Below are 14,864 nucleotides of genomic sequence, written 5' to 3'. Positions count from 1 at the left end.
CTCCTTCCCCATGCCTCCCCCCCCTGTCTCCCTTTCCTGGGTACCAGCTGCCTACCCTCTAATACTCAATAGATACCATGCGAAGTCTCTCTTTCTTCCTCTCATTAACTACCAAATCCATCTTTCCACTTTACCTTTGTTTTTCACTTAATAAATCACTTAGGAGATCTTTTCAATTAGCAATAAAGAGTTGCCTCAATCGTTTAAATGGGTACAATTGTTCCGTGTATGGATGACATATAATTTATGTAACCAGTCCCCTAATGATGGACATTCAGTTGTCTCTATTCCATGGGCTACAGGAATAGCGAGATACAGTGGGGCCTTGACTTACAAGTGTCCCGACTAACGAGTTTTTTGAGATACCAGCTGTCTCTGGGCCGATTTTTTGCATTGAGTTGACAGAGTAATTTGAGTTAACGAGCTCCTTAACGAGCTCAGTCTCTGAACGAATTAAACTCGTAAGTCAAGGCCCCACTGTATAATACAAATAACTTGTTTATAATAATATATTTTAAAAACTGAAACTGGTAAATGTCTTTTCAAAATGGAATTGAAGTGGATTTAATTATCCATATAAAAGATTCCTGTCACATGCACCCTTAAAGTAGGAGAAAGGTAGGAGTTATAGTTAACAAGCCTATATTTCATGTAAACCTGGGCCTATCTTTGGGAGAATCATCCCTGTTAAGTTCATAGACATCACTTAAAAAAGGGATTCTAAACATCTGGCTTCTTTTAAACTACAGCAATACCACAGACCATCACTACACTGAGCATAGGTTTCTACTCTCCATTCCCTCTTTTTGGGCTGTCAGCTGCCCTCCCAGCTGGAGCCCTGCTTGTCTTTGGGGAGGAGCAGGTAAGGAGAAAGAGGACAGCAAGGTTGAGGGTCAAATGCTGGGACTCATAATTCATAGAGACTCACTGGGGACACTTCCAGAGACAGAGGCTAGGAGACAGGATAGCGGCTGGCTGACCTGAAGGAAGAGACTGGGGGGTGGGAGTTGGTATTTACTTGGATGACTGGCAGGTGAAGGAAGAGGTTGGGGGAGGGTGTTTGCTTGGATGACTGGAAGATGGAGGGAGAAGGACAAAGATTACTGTTGGGAGGAAGACAGATCCAGGGGAAATGTGTCAAGAGGGCAGGGAGGGTGATGGAGAACAGAGAGCAAAGTCCCTCAAAGGGCGGAGGGGGAGAGGGGGCCTCACAAATGCAGGAAGGAAGCCGGGGTACATAAGAACAGGAAAGGGCTTGGGGAATTGACTAAGCTCAGCTCCGATCCCTGTGCCTGGCTTTCAGGCGCTATGGAAGATGGAAGGCTCTAGAGTGAGGGAAGTTGGGCAGGGCCCAGGCTGGCTAGAGGAGATAAGGTGGCCAAGAAATCAGTGGTGATCCACATCAGAGGCAGCACAGAGACCTCCCTGGTAGTCGGGTAGTCACAGGGAATGCAGTTGATGGGGGTGAGGTGGAGGCCTCCACAAGGGCACATATAAGTTTTTTTGAAGCAATAAATGGCCATTGATTCTTCTAGTTAAATCCAATGACTGTGTGTATCTAAGAGAAACTTATAACATCCTACTGAATTTTTGAAAATGATGTCTAACTCTCCAAAATGACTGCACCAGTATAATCATACATCAACCAAAATACCCACACATAACCCATGAAAGTGAAACTTAGATGTGAGATCCAGAGACATACTGAGCCATGGGAAGATGCCTCTTCAAAGCATTAAAAAAAAAAAACAACCAAAAAACCTCTGGTCTAGCTGGTGTGGCTCAGTGATTGAGAGTCACCTATGAACCAGGAGGTCACGGTTCAATTCCCCGTTAGGGCACGTGCCCCGAGGTCAATCTCCAGTAGGGCGTGTGCAAGAGGCAGCCACTCAATGTTTCTCTGTCATCATTTCTCTCTCTCCCTCTTCCTTCCTCTCTGAAACCAATAAAAATATCTTTGGGATATTTTAAAACATCTTTGCTTTAAAAGATAAAATATTTAAATAGACAAATTCTCAATTTCTTCAGAATGCCTTTTTACCTTTAGTGTATTTTTGAGTACATCTCATTCCCCATATGATCATAATGATAAAGTAAAATTATTCGGATTTTAATTTTAAATTTAATTATACACTGTTATTATTCCTTGTTCCAGATCCATCTTAGTCTTCTTTCTTATTTAAAATACAACTGGAATTTCTATGTTCGTGTTTACTTTTACTTCTACTCCCAAACTGAATTCCCAATGGGTCCTGTTTAAATGTATTTGCTCTATCATTTATACCCAGTGACTGTGTCAATTCCCAACAGTATTAGACTGGTGAGTAAATTAGGCCATTTGTCTATTCCTTTTCCCATCAAGAGAAGAAACAAGCCTTTGCTACTGTGGCTATAAACCACATTAAACACTGAAGATACAGTTCATTCAGGGACCAGGATTTAAATGGTCACCTACTCTGTGTCAAGAACTTTGCTGATAGATTTCTTGGTTCTTCATAATAATAGAAGTGCTTCATATTTAAAACATCATTTTCCTTCACACTGTATGTGGAAAACTTGATCTTTACAAGATTTTTTTCAGTAGTGAAAAAAAAAAAAAAGGAAACATCCACTTGGGACACTGGGCCATAGCCAAGTCTGTGACCTTCATTGAAATCTTTTCATATGTAAAACTAATAGCAATGTCATCACATTCAATTCTAAATTAAGTATTTGCAAACTAGAATTGAGGATTCCATGGAATCTGAATTCGGGGTTCTGAATTTTGGCTTTCAAGCTAACCCTATCAATTCTTCTTAATTGTATGTGTTTTCCCCAGTAGAGGTTTCCCATTACATACATCTATTACTGTTGATACCCACAGATGCCAAATATAAGTACTTGTATTCCCACCTGTTGCTCAAGTTAATTTGACTCTTCTGAACTCAGCTGAAGGAGGTGGCAAAATCTACCTTAGAACATATGCTGATTTTAAAGTAACGACACTAGTGATTCATTGGTATTTTTGCAAAGCAACTTTTAAAGATTCTCTTTGCCCTAGATCAGTGGTTTTCAACCTTGGCTGTACATTAGAATCACCTGGGAATCTTTTTAAAATCCTGATTTCTGGGCCTCATCTTCCAGAAATTTTGTTTCTTTGTTACTAATGTTGTGGCCCCATCCCATAACAAAGAAACAGAATTTCCGGAGGATGAGGCCCAGAAATCAGGATTTTAACAAGATTCCCAGGTGGTTCTAATGCCCTAGATCAGGGGTCCTCAAACTTCTTAAACAGGGGGCCAGTTCACTGTCCCTCAGAACGCTGGAGGGCCGGACTATAGTTTAAAACAAAAACTAGTCGGCTGCTAAGCAACAGGCAGCGGCGGCAAAAACACCTGGCGGGATGCGGCCCAGCAGGCCGTAGTTTGAGGATCCCTGCCCTAGATGGAGGGAGGGAGGGAGAAACATCTATGTGAGAGTGTAACACCAATCAGCTACCTCCTGCATGACCCTAGTGGGTATGAAGCCCGAAACCCGTGCATGTACCAGCCAGAGCTGTTCTGGCTACATTTTTTTTTTAATTGGTTTTTTACAGAGAGGAAGGGAGAGGGATAGAAAGTTAGAAAGATCGATGAGAGAGAAACATCGATCAGCTGCCTCCTGCACACCCCCTACTGGGGATGTTCTGGAAACCAAGGTACATGCCCTTGATGGGAATCGAACCCGGGACCCTTGAGTCCGCAGGCCGACACTCTAGCCACTGAGCCAAACCGGTCAGGGCTGTTCTGGCTACTTTTGAGGAAAATAAAATGTAGGGAGCAAGAATGCAAGCAAGTACATCAATTTGGAGGTTTCTGATTTCACCTTTTTATCCCCAATGCCTAAGATAGCACTGGGTATATAAACCCTTGATATTTAACACCCTGGCCAAGATTTATTATCACTTATATCTTTAATATACATTAGGTCCTCGGGTTACATTGGAGATCCGTTCCTACAGTGCAATGTAATGCAATTTTTGCCGTAAGTCAGAACCCACCTACATAAGCACCTATGTCACTCACATGGAGCACATACACAACAGTAATGAAGTGAAACAGGAAAAAAAACTTAAAAGAAAGATAACAATTCCTGACCTTTACCTGTGGTAAATAAATAATAAAAAACATAAAGCACATATGTACATACGTCAAAATGACGGAACTTTTTTTTTTTCGAAAAATAAATGGGAGATGGTGACGAAACCACATACCTTGAGTCCAATGTAACCCAAGGACTGTCTGTACTCAGGTATAAATCTCAACATAATCATTTTAAGCTCTGTAACCATGTACATATTACTTAACCTGAGCCTCAGCTTCCTCACTAATAAAATGGAGCTAACAGTTACTATGAGGATTAAATGTGACAATGTATATAAAGCACTTAGCCTAATGCCTAACACATAGTAAGGACTCAAAAAAATGGTGGCTGGTTATTCACTACCCATCTCCCCACCTTTAACATTGAGAATATAGTTAGAAAACAACTAACTTCATTCAAAGGGAATCATAAAAACATAAAGCCCCTAATATTAGGAATATCGGGAGCTTAGTTATGGACATGCTAAGTTTGAGATGCTTTTAGCCATACAAGCAGATATAATTAGGCAGTTGGATTTTTAAGTTGGGAGTTCAGAGGAGAGAAATGGTCTAGAAATAAAACAAACCATAATTGGTCCTTACCATCATGCGTCTAGATGAGATAATCGAGGGGATAAGTGTAGATAGAAAAAGAGAGAAAGAGTCCTAGAGTAGAACTGAGAAAGAGCAACCAATCAGGTAGACATAAAACCAAGAGGGTGTGGTAAACTAGAACCAAGTGGAAAAATTGATAAAAGTTGAAAAGAAAAAGTTAAGAAGTTAGATTGAATAAGATGAAAACTGAGAATGCTTCATTGGACTTAGTGATGTGGTAAACTGGCATGGGTGAACACCATATTAGAAAGTGTTCAAGGATAAAAATGTTAAACAGTAAATTTAGAAAATTCATTCAAGAAATTACCCCAAAAGGCCAGGAGAGAAATGGGGTGGTAGCTGGAAGAAGTATAATCTTAAAATTTCTTTTTTAAAGATAGAAAAATTAACAACATAAATCCTGGCGAGATAGATATAGCAGAGGTTGAAATTATTGATTCAATAGAGAAAAGAACTGCTGCTGGAACTGTTGAGGGGGGCAAGAGCAGATGGGATCTGATACAGAAGTCAAGGGGACTGACCTAAGCTGGAAGAACAGATATGTCCTTAGTAACAAAAGAGAAGCTGTATATGCATAGATGCAAGCAGGTGAATAGATTTCATGGAAGGAGCTTTTGGAAATTCTCTTATAACTGCCTCCTCAGAGAAATAGAAAGTTCATAAACAGAGTGACATGAGACACAAATTATAGTATAGGTTTGAAGAGGAAAAAAAGTATGAAATAGTAATCTAAGACAGTGGAAGAATAAGTAAAGAAATACAGTGATTTAAAGTAAAACTTAGTTGGCAGATGTTTCTCCACACAAGTTTGGCATCACTGATGCAAGTTAAGATAAAGAGTTGGTGGAGCCCTAGCCAACTTGGCTCAGTGGATAAGAGTGTCAGCCCGTGGACTGAAGAAGAGTCCCGGGTTTGATTCTGGTCAAGGACATGTACCTGGGTTGCAGGCTCGATCCCCAATAGGGGTCGTGCAGGAGGCAGCTGATGGATGTTTCTAACGCTCTATCCCTCTCCCTTCCTCTCTGTAAAAATCAATAAAATATATTAAAAAAGAAAAAGAAAAAAGAGTGTTGGCCTGCAGACTGAGGGGTTCTGGGTTTAATTCCGGATAATGGCATATGCCTGGGTTGCGGGCTCGATCCCCAGTGGGGGTCGTTCAGAATGGAGTCAATCAATGGTTCTCTTTCATCATTGATGTTTCCATTTCTCTCTCCCTCTTCCTTCCTCTATGAAATCAATTTAAAAAACCATTAAAAAAAGAGTTGGTAGAAATTCAGGGACTCAGGATACAGGTTAGTAATCAAGTAAGTACAGGTAAGGGAGAGATCAGCAGAGGAATTGAAGGTGTATGCAAGAGAATGATAACAATGACTATGGAAAGTGAAGGAGGGAAGTGAGAGCATGTTGAGGATGAGGGAGAGTGACAAGGTGACAGGATTAACAGATTATTGGTCCTGGTGGAATCTTTATATCAAGCATGTCAAACTCACAGCCTGCATGTGGCCCACAACGAATATTTTTGTGGCCCAGACAATATAATGGTATGTGAGAAACATTTTAATAAAAATTTCGTAACTTAATTTTTACAACATCCTGTTATACATAATTCCTAATAACGAACTAAAACGTTTGCTAATGACTGATTACTATAATCATGTTGCATTCATTTCCCTACGCATCTTAGGCCCAGGGGCACCATATCTCTCCACTAATACTAGCAGCGAATATTTTAGCAGCTGATTGCCACGTCATTAGTCTTGGACTGACTGGTGTGCGCAACAGGAAATATTTTGCTTTCGGAGAACAAGAAAAATAGATTTATTTGCGTTACGCTTATTAATTTGTGCAGTTATTCATGTCTGGTAAATTAATGTTCAAGAAAAAATATTTTTATTAAAATGTTTTTTATTATTTTTTGTTAACAATTACTCATTTATTTCAGCCCTTTGTATTTAGCATGTCTCTAGCGAAATAAACCTACGTTTCCATGAAAATTGAAGCTTTTGTTTCTTTTGTGGCTCAAATTAACTTAAACCTTGTTTATTTGGCCCGTGTTAGCCTTTGGGTTTGACATGCTTGCTTTATATTAAAGGGAGTGAGGTGAAAAGACAGAGGAGAGTTGCATTTGGAAGGTAGAATACTTATAGTTGAAATTGTCATAAAAGTTTAAGAATTACTACACCATAGATCCAGATCCATAGGGTTCCTTCATTAAATAAAAAAATTCAGTGTAGATGTAAAATGAGAATCCATATGTCAGATTTGGATGGCAGGTAAGAGAAGTAAAGGCAGATGATGAATTACAGTCTAGGAATTCCTGATTTTTCTCTGTATAATTATCAACAACTATTAGAAAAAAACTAATTTTAACTTTTCTAAGGAAAACAATGATTCAGGTTTTAAAAAAAGAATGCAATGTGGCTTATAAAATAGCTTTAAAAAAGACCCAATCACTTTATTATTTTCAATGGTATCCCATTTGTCCACTTAATCACTATTAGAAATGTATTCATGGGTTCTAAAGTCCTACATTTCTCTGCTTATAGTTAATGTATAAAGTAATTTAAGCTAAAGATAAGTGTCATTCTCTTTAGTTTCTTCCTTGATGCCAGTATTAATAATGCCTGCATTTCCCAAACATAGAAAAAAAGATTAAGAAAAAACAACTTTCACAATTAAAGATTTCAAAGCAAATGATTACTTAAACACAAACATCTACATATTCTTTAATGACCTACTTTTGAAATCTACCTATGACAAAACTTCATATTCAATCTGTTGAACACTTAAATATACAATTAAAATAGTACTTTTCAAAGAAAAAAAAACAGTACTTTTCAGTAGTTTGGTGGTGGTGGTGGGGGGGGAATCTTGGTTTTCATCCTGCCATGAAACATTTATCAAATTCTATTAAAATTTATAGTAAGCCCTGGCTGGTTTGGCTCAGTGGATAGAGTATCAGCCTGCAGACTGAGGGTCCCAGGTTTGATTCCGGTCAAGGGCACATGCCCGGGTTGCGGGCTCGATCCCCAATGGGGGATGTGCAGGAGGCAGCCAATCAATGATTCTCTCTCATCATTAATATTTCTAACTCTCTCTCTCTCCCTTTCTCAATAAAAATATAGTAAAAATTTTTATAGTAAATATGAATGACAACAGCAGTTATTTGCTTTACTCACCTCCTTAATAGCATCTTCATTAGGGAGAATGGAACACAAGCATGTGATATAGGCTTGCTGAAAAGATGACACATTCGAAATTTCTTTAGAGTCTACACACAGCTTTGATAAGGCAGTAGCCTGAGGGATGCAGTTAGATTTCAACAAATGTTTTATTCGCATTTGCAGAAAGAAAGGTCCTTCTTCAGCAATCAACTTATTGACTAGAAAAAAGGAAAAATAAAACATTTTTATTATACCACATAAAATGTCAAGGTTGTTATGATGAAAGTTTGATAGCTTTCGATGTTGTTCGTTTTTAATGAATAAAAAATTCAGTTGATATAATTGGGAAGTTAAATCTAGTCTCAATGCTCATTTAATAGAGCAGAGTGTAAAATAAAAAGCATTTTGTTAATGCTTCCCACATTATTTAGCAGTTTTATTTAGAACACCAAACCTTTTAATAAAGCTACTAATAACACTATCAAAATTAATTATTTGCCCTCCTTCCTCACTTTCTGATAAAGAAATCAGAAATAGTGAAATGAACTATAAGCATAAGTGCGAGAAAAAGAAACAAGTAACCTATGTAATATTAACAACTACAATTTATAATTATGAAGTAACCAAGTTTTTAGCTGAGTGTTTTTATATACCTCTCATTTATTCCTCACACCACCACCAAGGCAAGTATTATCATCCCCAGTTTAAGGTTAGGAAAATTAATATTCAGAGAAATTAGGTAACTTGCCAAAAATTCCAAAGCCAGTGGTGCTCTTTCCTCTAAACCAGGCATTTCTCAAAGTGTGTTCCACCGACCAAAAGACCTGAGAGATAGTCCTAGAAAAAAAAAGGATTCCTTGGTCAAATCTCTGAACAGTCCTACAATAAAGAAAACTGTCCACTTTGATTTATTCCAATGTTTCCCAAACTGATTTGACCAGAGAACCCTTTTACATATATTATTAGTACAATGTAAATATGTTCCTGGTTCAGTACACACTTTGGAAAATGCTGCTGAGCAGTACTGAATATTAAGCACCTAAGCACTGATTTGCACAGTATTCTGGACAAGCTCTCAATTTATGAACAGCAGATTCTCAACAAGTGTGTAGCATCATTTTACATTTAAAGAATAGAGGGGGGAATAGTGCATATCAAGACAAGTGGTGCCCCACCCGTGTGATTCAGTGGTTGAGTGTCGAACGATGAACCAGGAGGTCAATAGTTCGATTCTCAGTGCACATGCCTGGGCTGCAAGCTCAATTTCCAGTAGGGGGCGTGCAGGAGACAGCCAATCAATGATTCTCTCTCATTATTGATGTTTCTATCTCTCCCCTCCCTTCCTCTGTCTGAAATGAATAAAAACATATTTTTAAAAAAGTAAGACAAGTGGTGAATGAGCAAACTGCTATAAGTGGCTCATCTAAAATAGTGTTCCTCAAACCTCAAAGTGCTGTCTGAATCACCTGGGGAATCTTATTAAAATACAGATTCTAATTCAGTAGGTCTGAAATGGGACTTGAGATTCTGCTTTTCTAACAAGCCTCTCAGGTGATGCCCATGGTGCTATGTCTATAGGCCACATAGGGGGTAGAAATCATTAATATTAACAATAAACCATTGAGGAGGGAGGGAGATAAACCACTGACCCAATCTTAATTATGTATCAGGATCAAAGGTTTTCAAAATTCCCCCCCCTTTTTAAAAAATTCCATATAAGCATGACACAAAACTCAAAAGGCATACAAAAAGGTGTAGTTAAAAACTGTCTTCTTTCTACTCTGAAACCAGTCCCATAGTTTTCCTTCCCAAGAAACAATAACCATTTCCAATGTCTTGTTTATACTTCCAAAAATATTCCAAGTACCGAAGCTTCTCATTTAATATACACATCATTCTATCATCACTGCACACTGAGCTACTTCAATACTTTTAACAACTGAATAGTATTCCACTGTTTGGGTAAATTATACTTAATTTAACCAATCCCCCACTGATACACTTGCAAGTTGTTTCCAATCTTCGGCAAACATCAATAATGCTATAATTTACAGTCCTGTACATAGGCTATTCCAACCATGGATGAATATATGTATGGAAAAAAATTCCTAGAACTGGACCTTGCTGACAAATTGATTTCCAAAGTTTATACTCCCACCACTCATAGGTGGGAGGTGCCCATTTCCTGTAGCATTTCAAAAAGATCTGGATGCCAGAGCTTCAATTCTGGAGATTCTGATTTAGTAGATGGAGCCTGGCCTTCAGGCGTGGGTGTGTGTTTTGGTTTTAAATTCCACAGATAGCTAAATGTGTAGTAAAGGTCAAAAAGCATGGACAGAAAACAGATCACTTTCACTTGGACTTTTCCAGCTTAGTTCCACAGGCATTAAATAGCACAAAGAACTCAATCATATCTCCCAAATAGTTCGTTTGTTACTCCTATTTTTAGTAATGGTACTTTCTCAATCATACAGAAATGAAATTCTGCCATTATTCTTCCTTGCCAACTCCTTTACTCAACGAAATCAAGTTAGGTGTTGTGTCCTAGCCATTCTTTTAAAGACTCTCTCCAATCTAATTCACCCGTATTATTTCCTGCCAGAGCTGTCAGCCCTATATCCTTTTCTGCTCTATTTACCTGCCCTACCAGAGTGTAAGCATTTTCACAAATCCCACACCTGAAAACAGGCATGTAATCGACACAACCTACCCTCTTCTAAATCTCCACATTTACTTCTTTCACCACTCTTACATTTCTCTTTAAGCATAATAATAAAGGCTTACAGTGTACAAATATTAAGCTCTACTATACACCAAAGTCTAGAAGCAGATTATTCATTTCTACCTCAGGAACTTTGTCTGAACATTGTTACTCAATGAAACATTTTAAAGAAAGTGCAAAAGAGCCCTGGCCGGTGTGGCTCAGTTGGTTGGGAGTCGTCCCAAGCACTGAGGAGTTGCCAGTTCAATTCCATCAGAGCACATGCCCAGGTTGCAGATTCAATCCCCAGTAGGGGACATACAGTAGGCAGCTGATGGATTGCTCTCATATAGATGTGTGTTTTCTCTTTCTCTCTCTCCCTTCCTCTCTAAAAGTCAATTAAAAAAATCTTAAAAAAAAAAAAAATAAGTGCAAAGAATTTAAAACACTATTTAAAAATGAAATAATCCTTAGGCAAAACATTAAATGTTCTCTGGCCCGAGCAGCTCAATTGGTGGAACACCATACTATGTACCAAAAAGTTGTAGGTTCGATCCCCAGTTGGGACATGTATGGAAGGCAAGTGATCGAAGTCTCTCTCTCCCTCTGCCCTCTTTCTCGCTAAGCATGTCCTCGAATGAGGATTAAAAAAAAAAATTAAATGCTAATGGTAAGTTTTTACTATTCCAAGGTGAACAGAATGACTGGATATAAACATCAGGTAAAATTCATACAATTTTAACCCACATATCAATTTTAATTCTCTTAGAACTAACTCCTCCTTTAATACAGTCAGTATATTTTAAGACTTACCTTCTTCTGTTTCTACTGGTTGCTGAGACAGAATTTTAAGAAGAACCGGATTTTTCCACACCCCTTCCTTGGTAACATGAACCAATATTTGTAGGTTATTATTCCCAAATTCCAATAATGCATCATGTGACTCCTAAAACAAACACAGCACATCCAGAAAGTAGGCAAATAAGCAATATAGACAGTAGTTTTGCCTTTTAAATATAAATGTCTATAAAAGAACCTATATATTTTGGGGGTGGGAAACTATACTCAAAGCTTTGTGAGCCCTAGCTGGTTTGGATCAGTGGATAGAGCATCAGCCCATGGACCAAAGGGTCCTAAGTTCAATTCCCGTAAAGGGCACATGCCTGGGTTGTGGTTTTAATCTCAAACGGGGGGCGTGAAGAAGGCAGCAGATCGATGATTCTCTCTTATCATCGATGTTTCTCTCTCCCTCTCCCTTCCTCTCTGAAATCAATAAAAAAAATATATATATTTTTAAAATGTCCTGAATTCCCCTTAGGTAAAATTAGCATCACAATTCAATTACATCCTTGCATTACTAAATTATTTTATGGCCAGTGGTACAACTTTTCTTTAAAGAATTCTATAGTATTCACAGGCAGCTTATTCCATTGGATAGAAATATCACTTAATGACACCAATTGTCATATACTTTTTCAATTGTTTCAATTATTCTATCAAATGGCTTTTTAAATGAGATGGCTGTATATAAAATGTCGTGAAAAGTCTGGGTTATTAACTGTCATTCTATCTCCTCAGAAAACAAAATATAGCCCAGCCAGCGTGACTCAATGGTTGAGTATTGACCCATAAACCAGATGGCAAGTGTTCCATTCCCAGTGAAGGCACATGCCCAGGCTGTGGGCTCAATCTTCAGTAAGAGGAGTGCAGGAGGCGGCCGATAGATGATTCTCTCTCATCCAATGTTTCTATCTCTCCCTCTCCCTTCCTCTCTGAAATCAATAAAAGTATTTTTTTAAAAAAAGACAACAAAATATAATTGCCAATAATCTGTTCTTTAAAAAACATAAATGGTGGTGGAAAAAATTAAATTTAAAAATTCATACATAAATGGTGGGGGAATGGGGGTTAGAAATTTAACTTGGAGTGAATGATTAAGTATATGTCTCACTATCCTTTATTACTAGTGAGGATTATTGGTTATTCCCATATTTTAAAATTTTTAACTTGTTTTCCCTTAATTTAGACTTCTGAAATTCTCAAGGAACATAGCTTCCACTTACAGTATTCCTTTGGAAAATATAAGTTTGAAAAGTTCACAGACTTAAGAATGTAAACTTATGCCCTAGCCGGTTTGGCTCAGTGGATAGAGCATCGGACTGCGGACTGAAGGGTCCCAGGTTCAATTCTGGTCAAGGGCACATGCCCCGGTTGTGGGCTCCATACCCAGTAGGGGGCGTGCAGAAGGCAGCCAATTAATGATTCTCCCTCTCATCATGTTTCTCTTTCTCTCCCTCTCCCTTCCTTTCTGAAATCAATAAAGATATACATTTTTTTAAAAGAATGTAATCTTATATTCAAGTGAAATATAAAAAGTAAAATTCATTTTACCTATTTAATTTTCACATCAAAATTATAGGTTAAACACATTCCTAATATGTTGAGTTATCTTCTACTGAGAAAGAGTTTAAGACATAAAATTAACACAGAAAGTGACAGCCCCTGTTAATAATTTACAAACAGCAATATTTTACAAAAGCTGCTTGGCTTGTCCTTCAGGCTTCTTTCTCCTTAATTGAAGACAACAGGCATTTACTTTAAAGCAGGGGTCCTCAAACTTTTTAAACAGGGGGCCAGTTCACTGTCCCTCGGACTGTTGGAGGGCCAGACTATAGTTTAAAAAAAAACTATGAACAAATTCCTATGCACACTGCACATATCTTATTTTGAAGTAAAAAAACAAAACGGGAACAAATACAAATATTGTATTTGCATGTGGCCCGTGGGCCGTAGTTTGAGGACCCCTGCTTTAAAGTAAAGGTGAAGATTGCATGTGAAAATTTCAGAATTTGCTGTGTCTTTTACCATATTTGTACCATTATACGTTAGCAAAAAATTCTATCACCAACTGAAATAAAAACTACAGTTTGGGTTAAAAACAAAGACGTTTTCTACTTTTTTCTCTGTTCAAATTACAGTTTATTCTAAGTAAGAATGATGTGTGTAATCCTTTGTTACCAATGGGTACATATTTATTATAGCAAAATTACTTTAAAAAATATTAAATAGAATCTTTTAAAACTATGATGGAGCCCAGCTGATGTGGCTCAGCAGTAAAGGGTTGACCCAGAAACCAAGAGCTCACCAGTTTGATTCCTGGTCAGGGCACATACTTGGGTTGCAGGCTAGGTCCCCAGCGGGGGAGGCATGCAGGAGACAGCCAATGGGTGATTCTCTCTTATCAATGTTTCTATCTCTCTCTCTCTCACTTCCTCTATAAAACCAATAAAAACATATATATATATATATATATATATCCTAGTTGACATTTGGAAATCTACAATACAAAAATACTAGCTCAAGATGTTCACTCTAGCACTATTTATAACAAATAGCAAAGAGATTTAATCAATAATTTATGGTGCAACCACACAACAGAATCCCAGGAAGTTATCAGAAAGGGAGATCTATATATATAATCCTAGACATATGTCCATGATTGCAATATTGTGATTTATAAGATAGTTGGTCTTCATCCACAGTTCCTGGGCACAGAAGTTCCATGTCCCTTCCCATGTACATTGTCCTATGTACTCCATCTGGCTATTCCTGAGTTATATCCGTTCATGATAAACTGGTGATCTAGTAAATAAAATGTTTCTCTAAGTTCTGTGATCCGCTCTAGCAATTTAATCAACCCCAAGGCAGTCATGAGGAACCTCTGATTTATGGCAGTCAGTCAGAAGTCCAGGTAACAACTAGGTTTGTGGCTGGTGTCTGAAGTGTGTGGTGGGGGATGCTCTCTTCTCTGGGTAGACAGTGTCACAATTCAGTTCAATTAATTCTTTGACACACTGCTGGAGTACAAGAATTGCTTGCTGGTGTGGGAAACCACACCCCATATTGACACTGGGTGTGGGAAACTTCAATGATAAAACTATTAAGTTTCAAAAAGTTACAAAACATAGGAGCTCATTTTTGTTTAATAAAAAATCCATTTCAGGCCTAGCCAGTTTGGCTCAGTAGATAGAGCGTCGGCCTTCGGACCAAAGGGTTCCGGGTTCAATTCAGGTCAAGGGCGCGTACCTTGGTTGCAGGCTCCTCCCCAGCCTGGGGCTCGTGCAGGAGGCAACCAATATGTGTTTCTCTCTCACATCGAAGTTTCTGTCTTTCCCTCTCTCTTCCACTCTCCCTAAAAATCAATGGAAACATACTCAGGTGAGGGTAAAAAAGAAAGAAATGTCATATCCTGTGAAAGAGACATCTTGAAAAAGTTTTATGTAT

The 14,864-nt window shown here is 38.2% G+C and overlaps 1 protein-coding gene across 1 annotated transcript in view; it reads right to left on the bottom strand.

Moving 5' to 3' along the window:
• The window catches only part of RLF (rearranged L-myc fusion), a 67,391-nt gene that overhangs the window by 18,748 nt on the left and 33,779 nt on the right, over positions 1-14,864 (bottom strand). The window contains 2 exon segments of the mRNA XM_006757985.2: positions 7,895-8,097; positions 11,394-11,526. Coding sequence (XP_006758048.1) covers positions 7,895-8,097; positions 11,394-11,526 — 336 coding nt within the window.

This window comes from Myotis davidii, unplaced genomic scaffold (assembly GCF_000327345.1).
Source record: "Myotis davidii unplaced genomic scaffold, ASM32734v1 scaffold1815, whole genome shotgun sequence".
In the NCBI taxonomy this organism is placed as follows: Eukaryota; Metazoa; Chordata; class Mammalia; order Chiroptera; family Vespertilionidae; genus Myotis; species Myotis davidii.
This window is presented reverse-complemented; position numbering and strand designations above follow the sequence as displayed.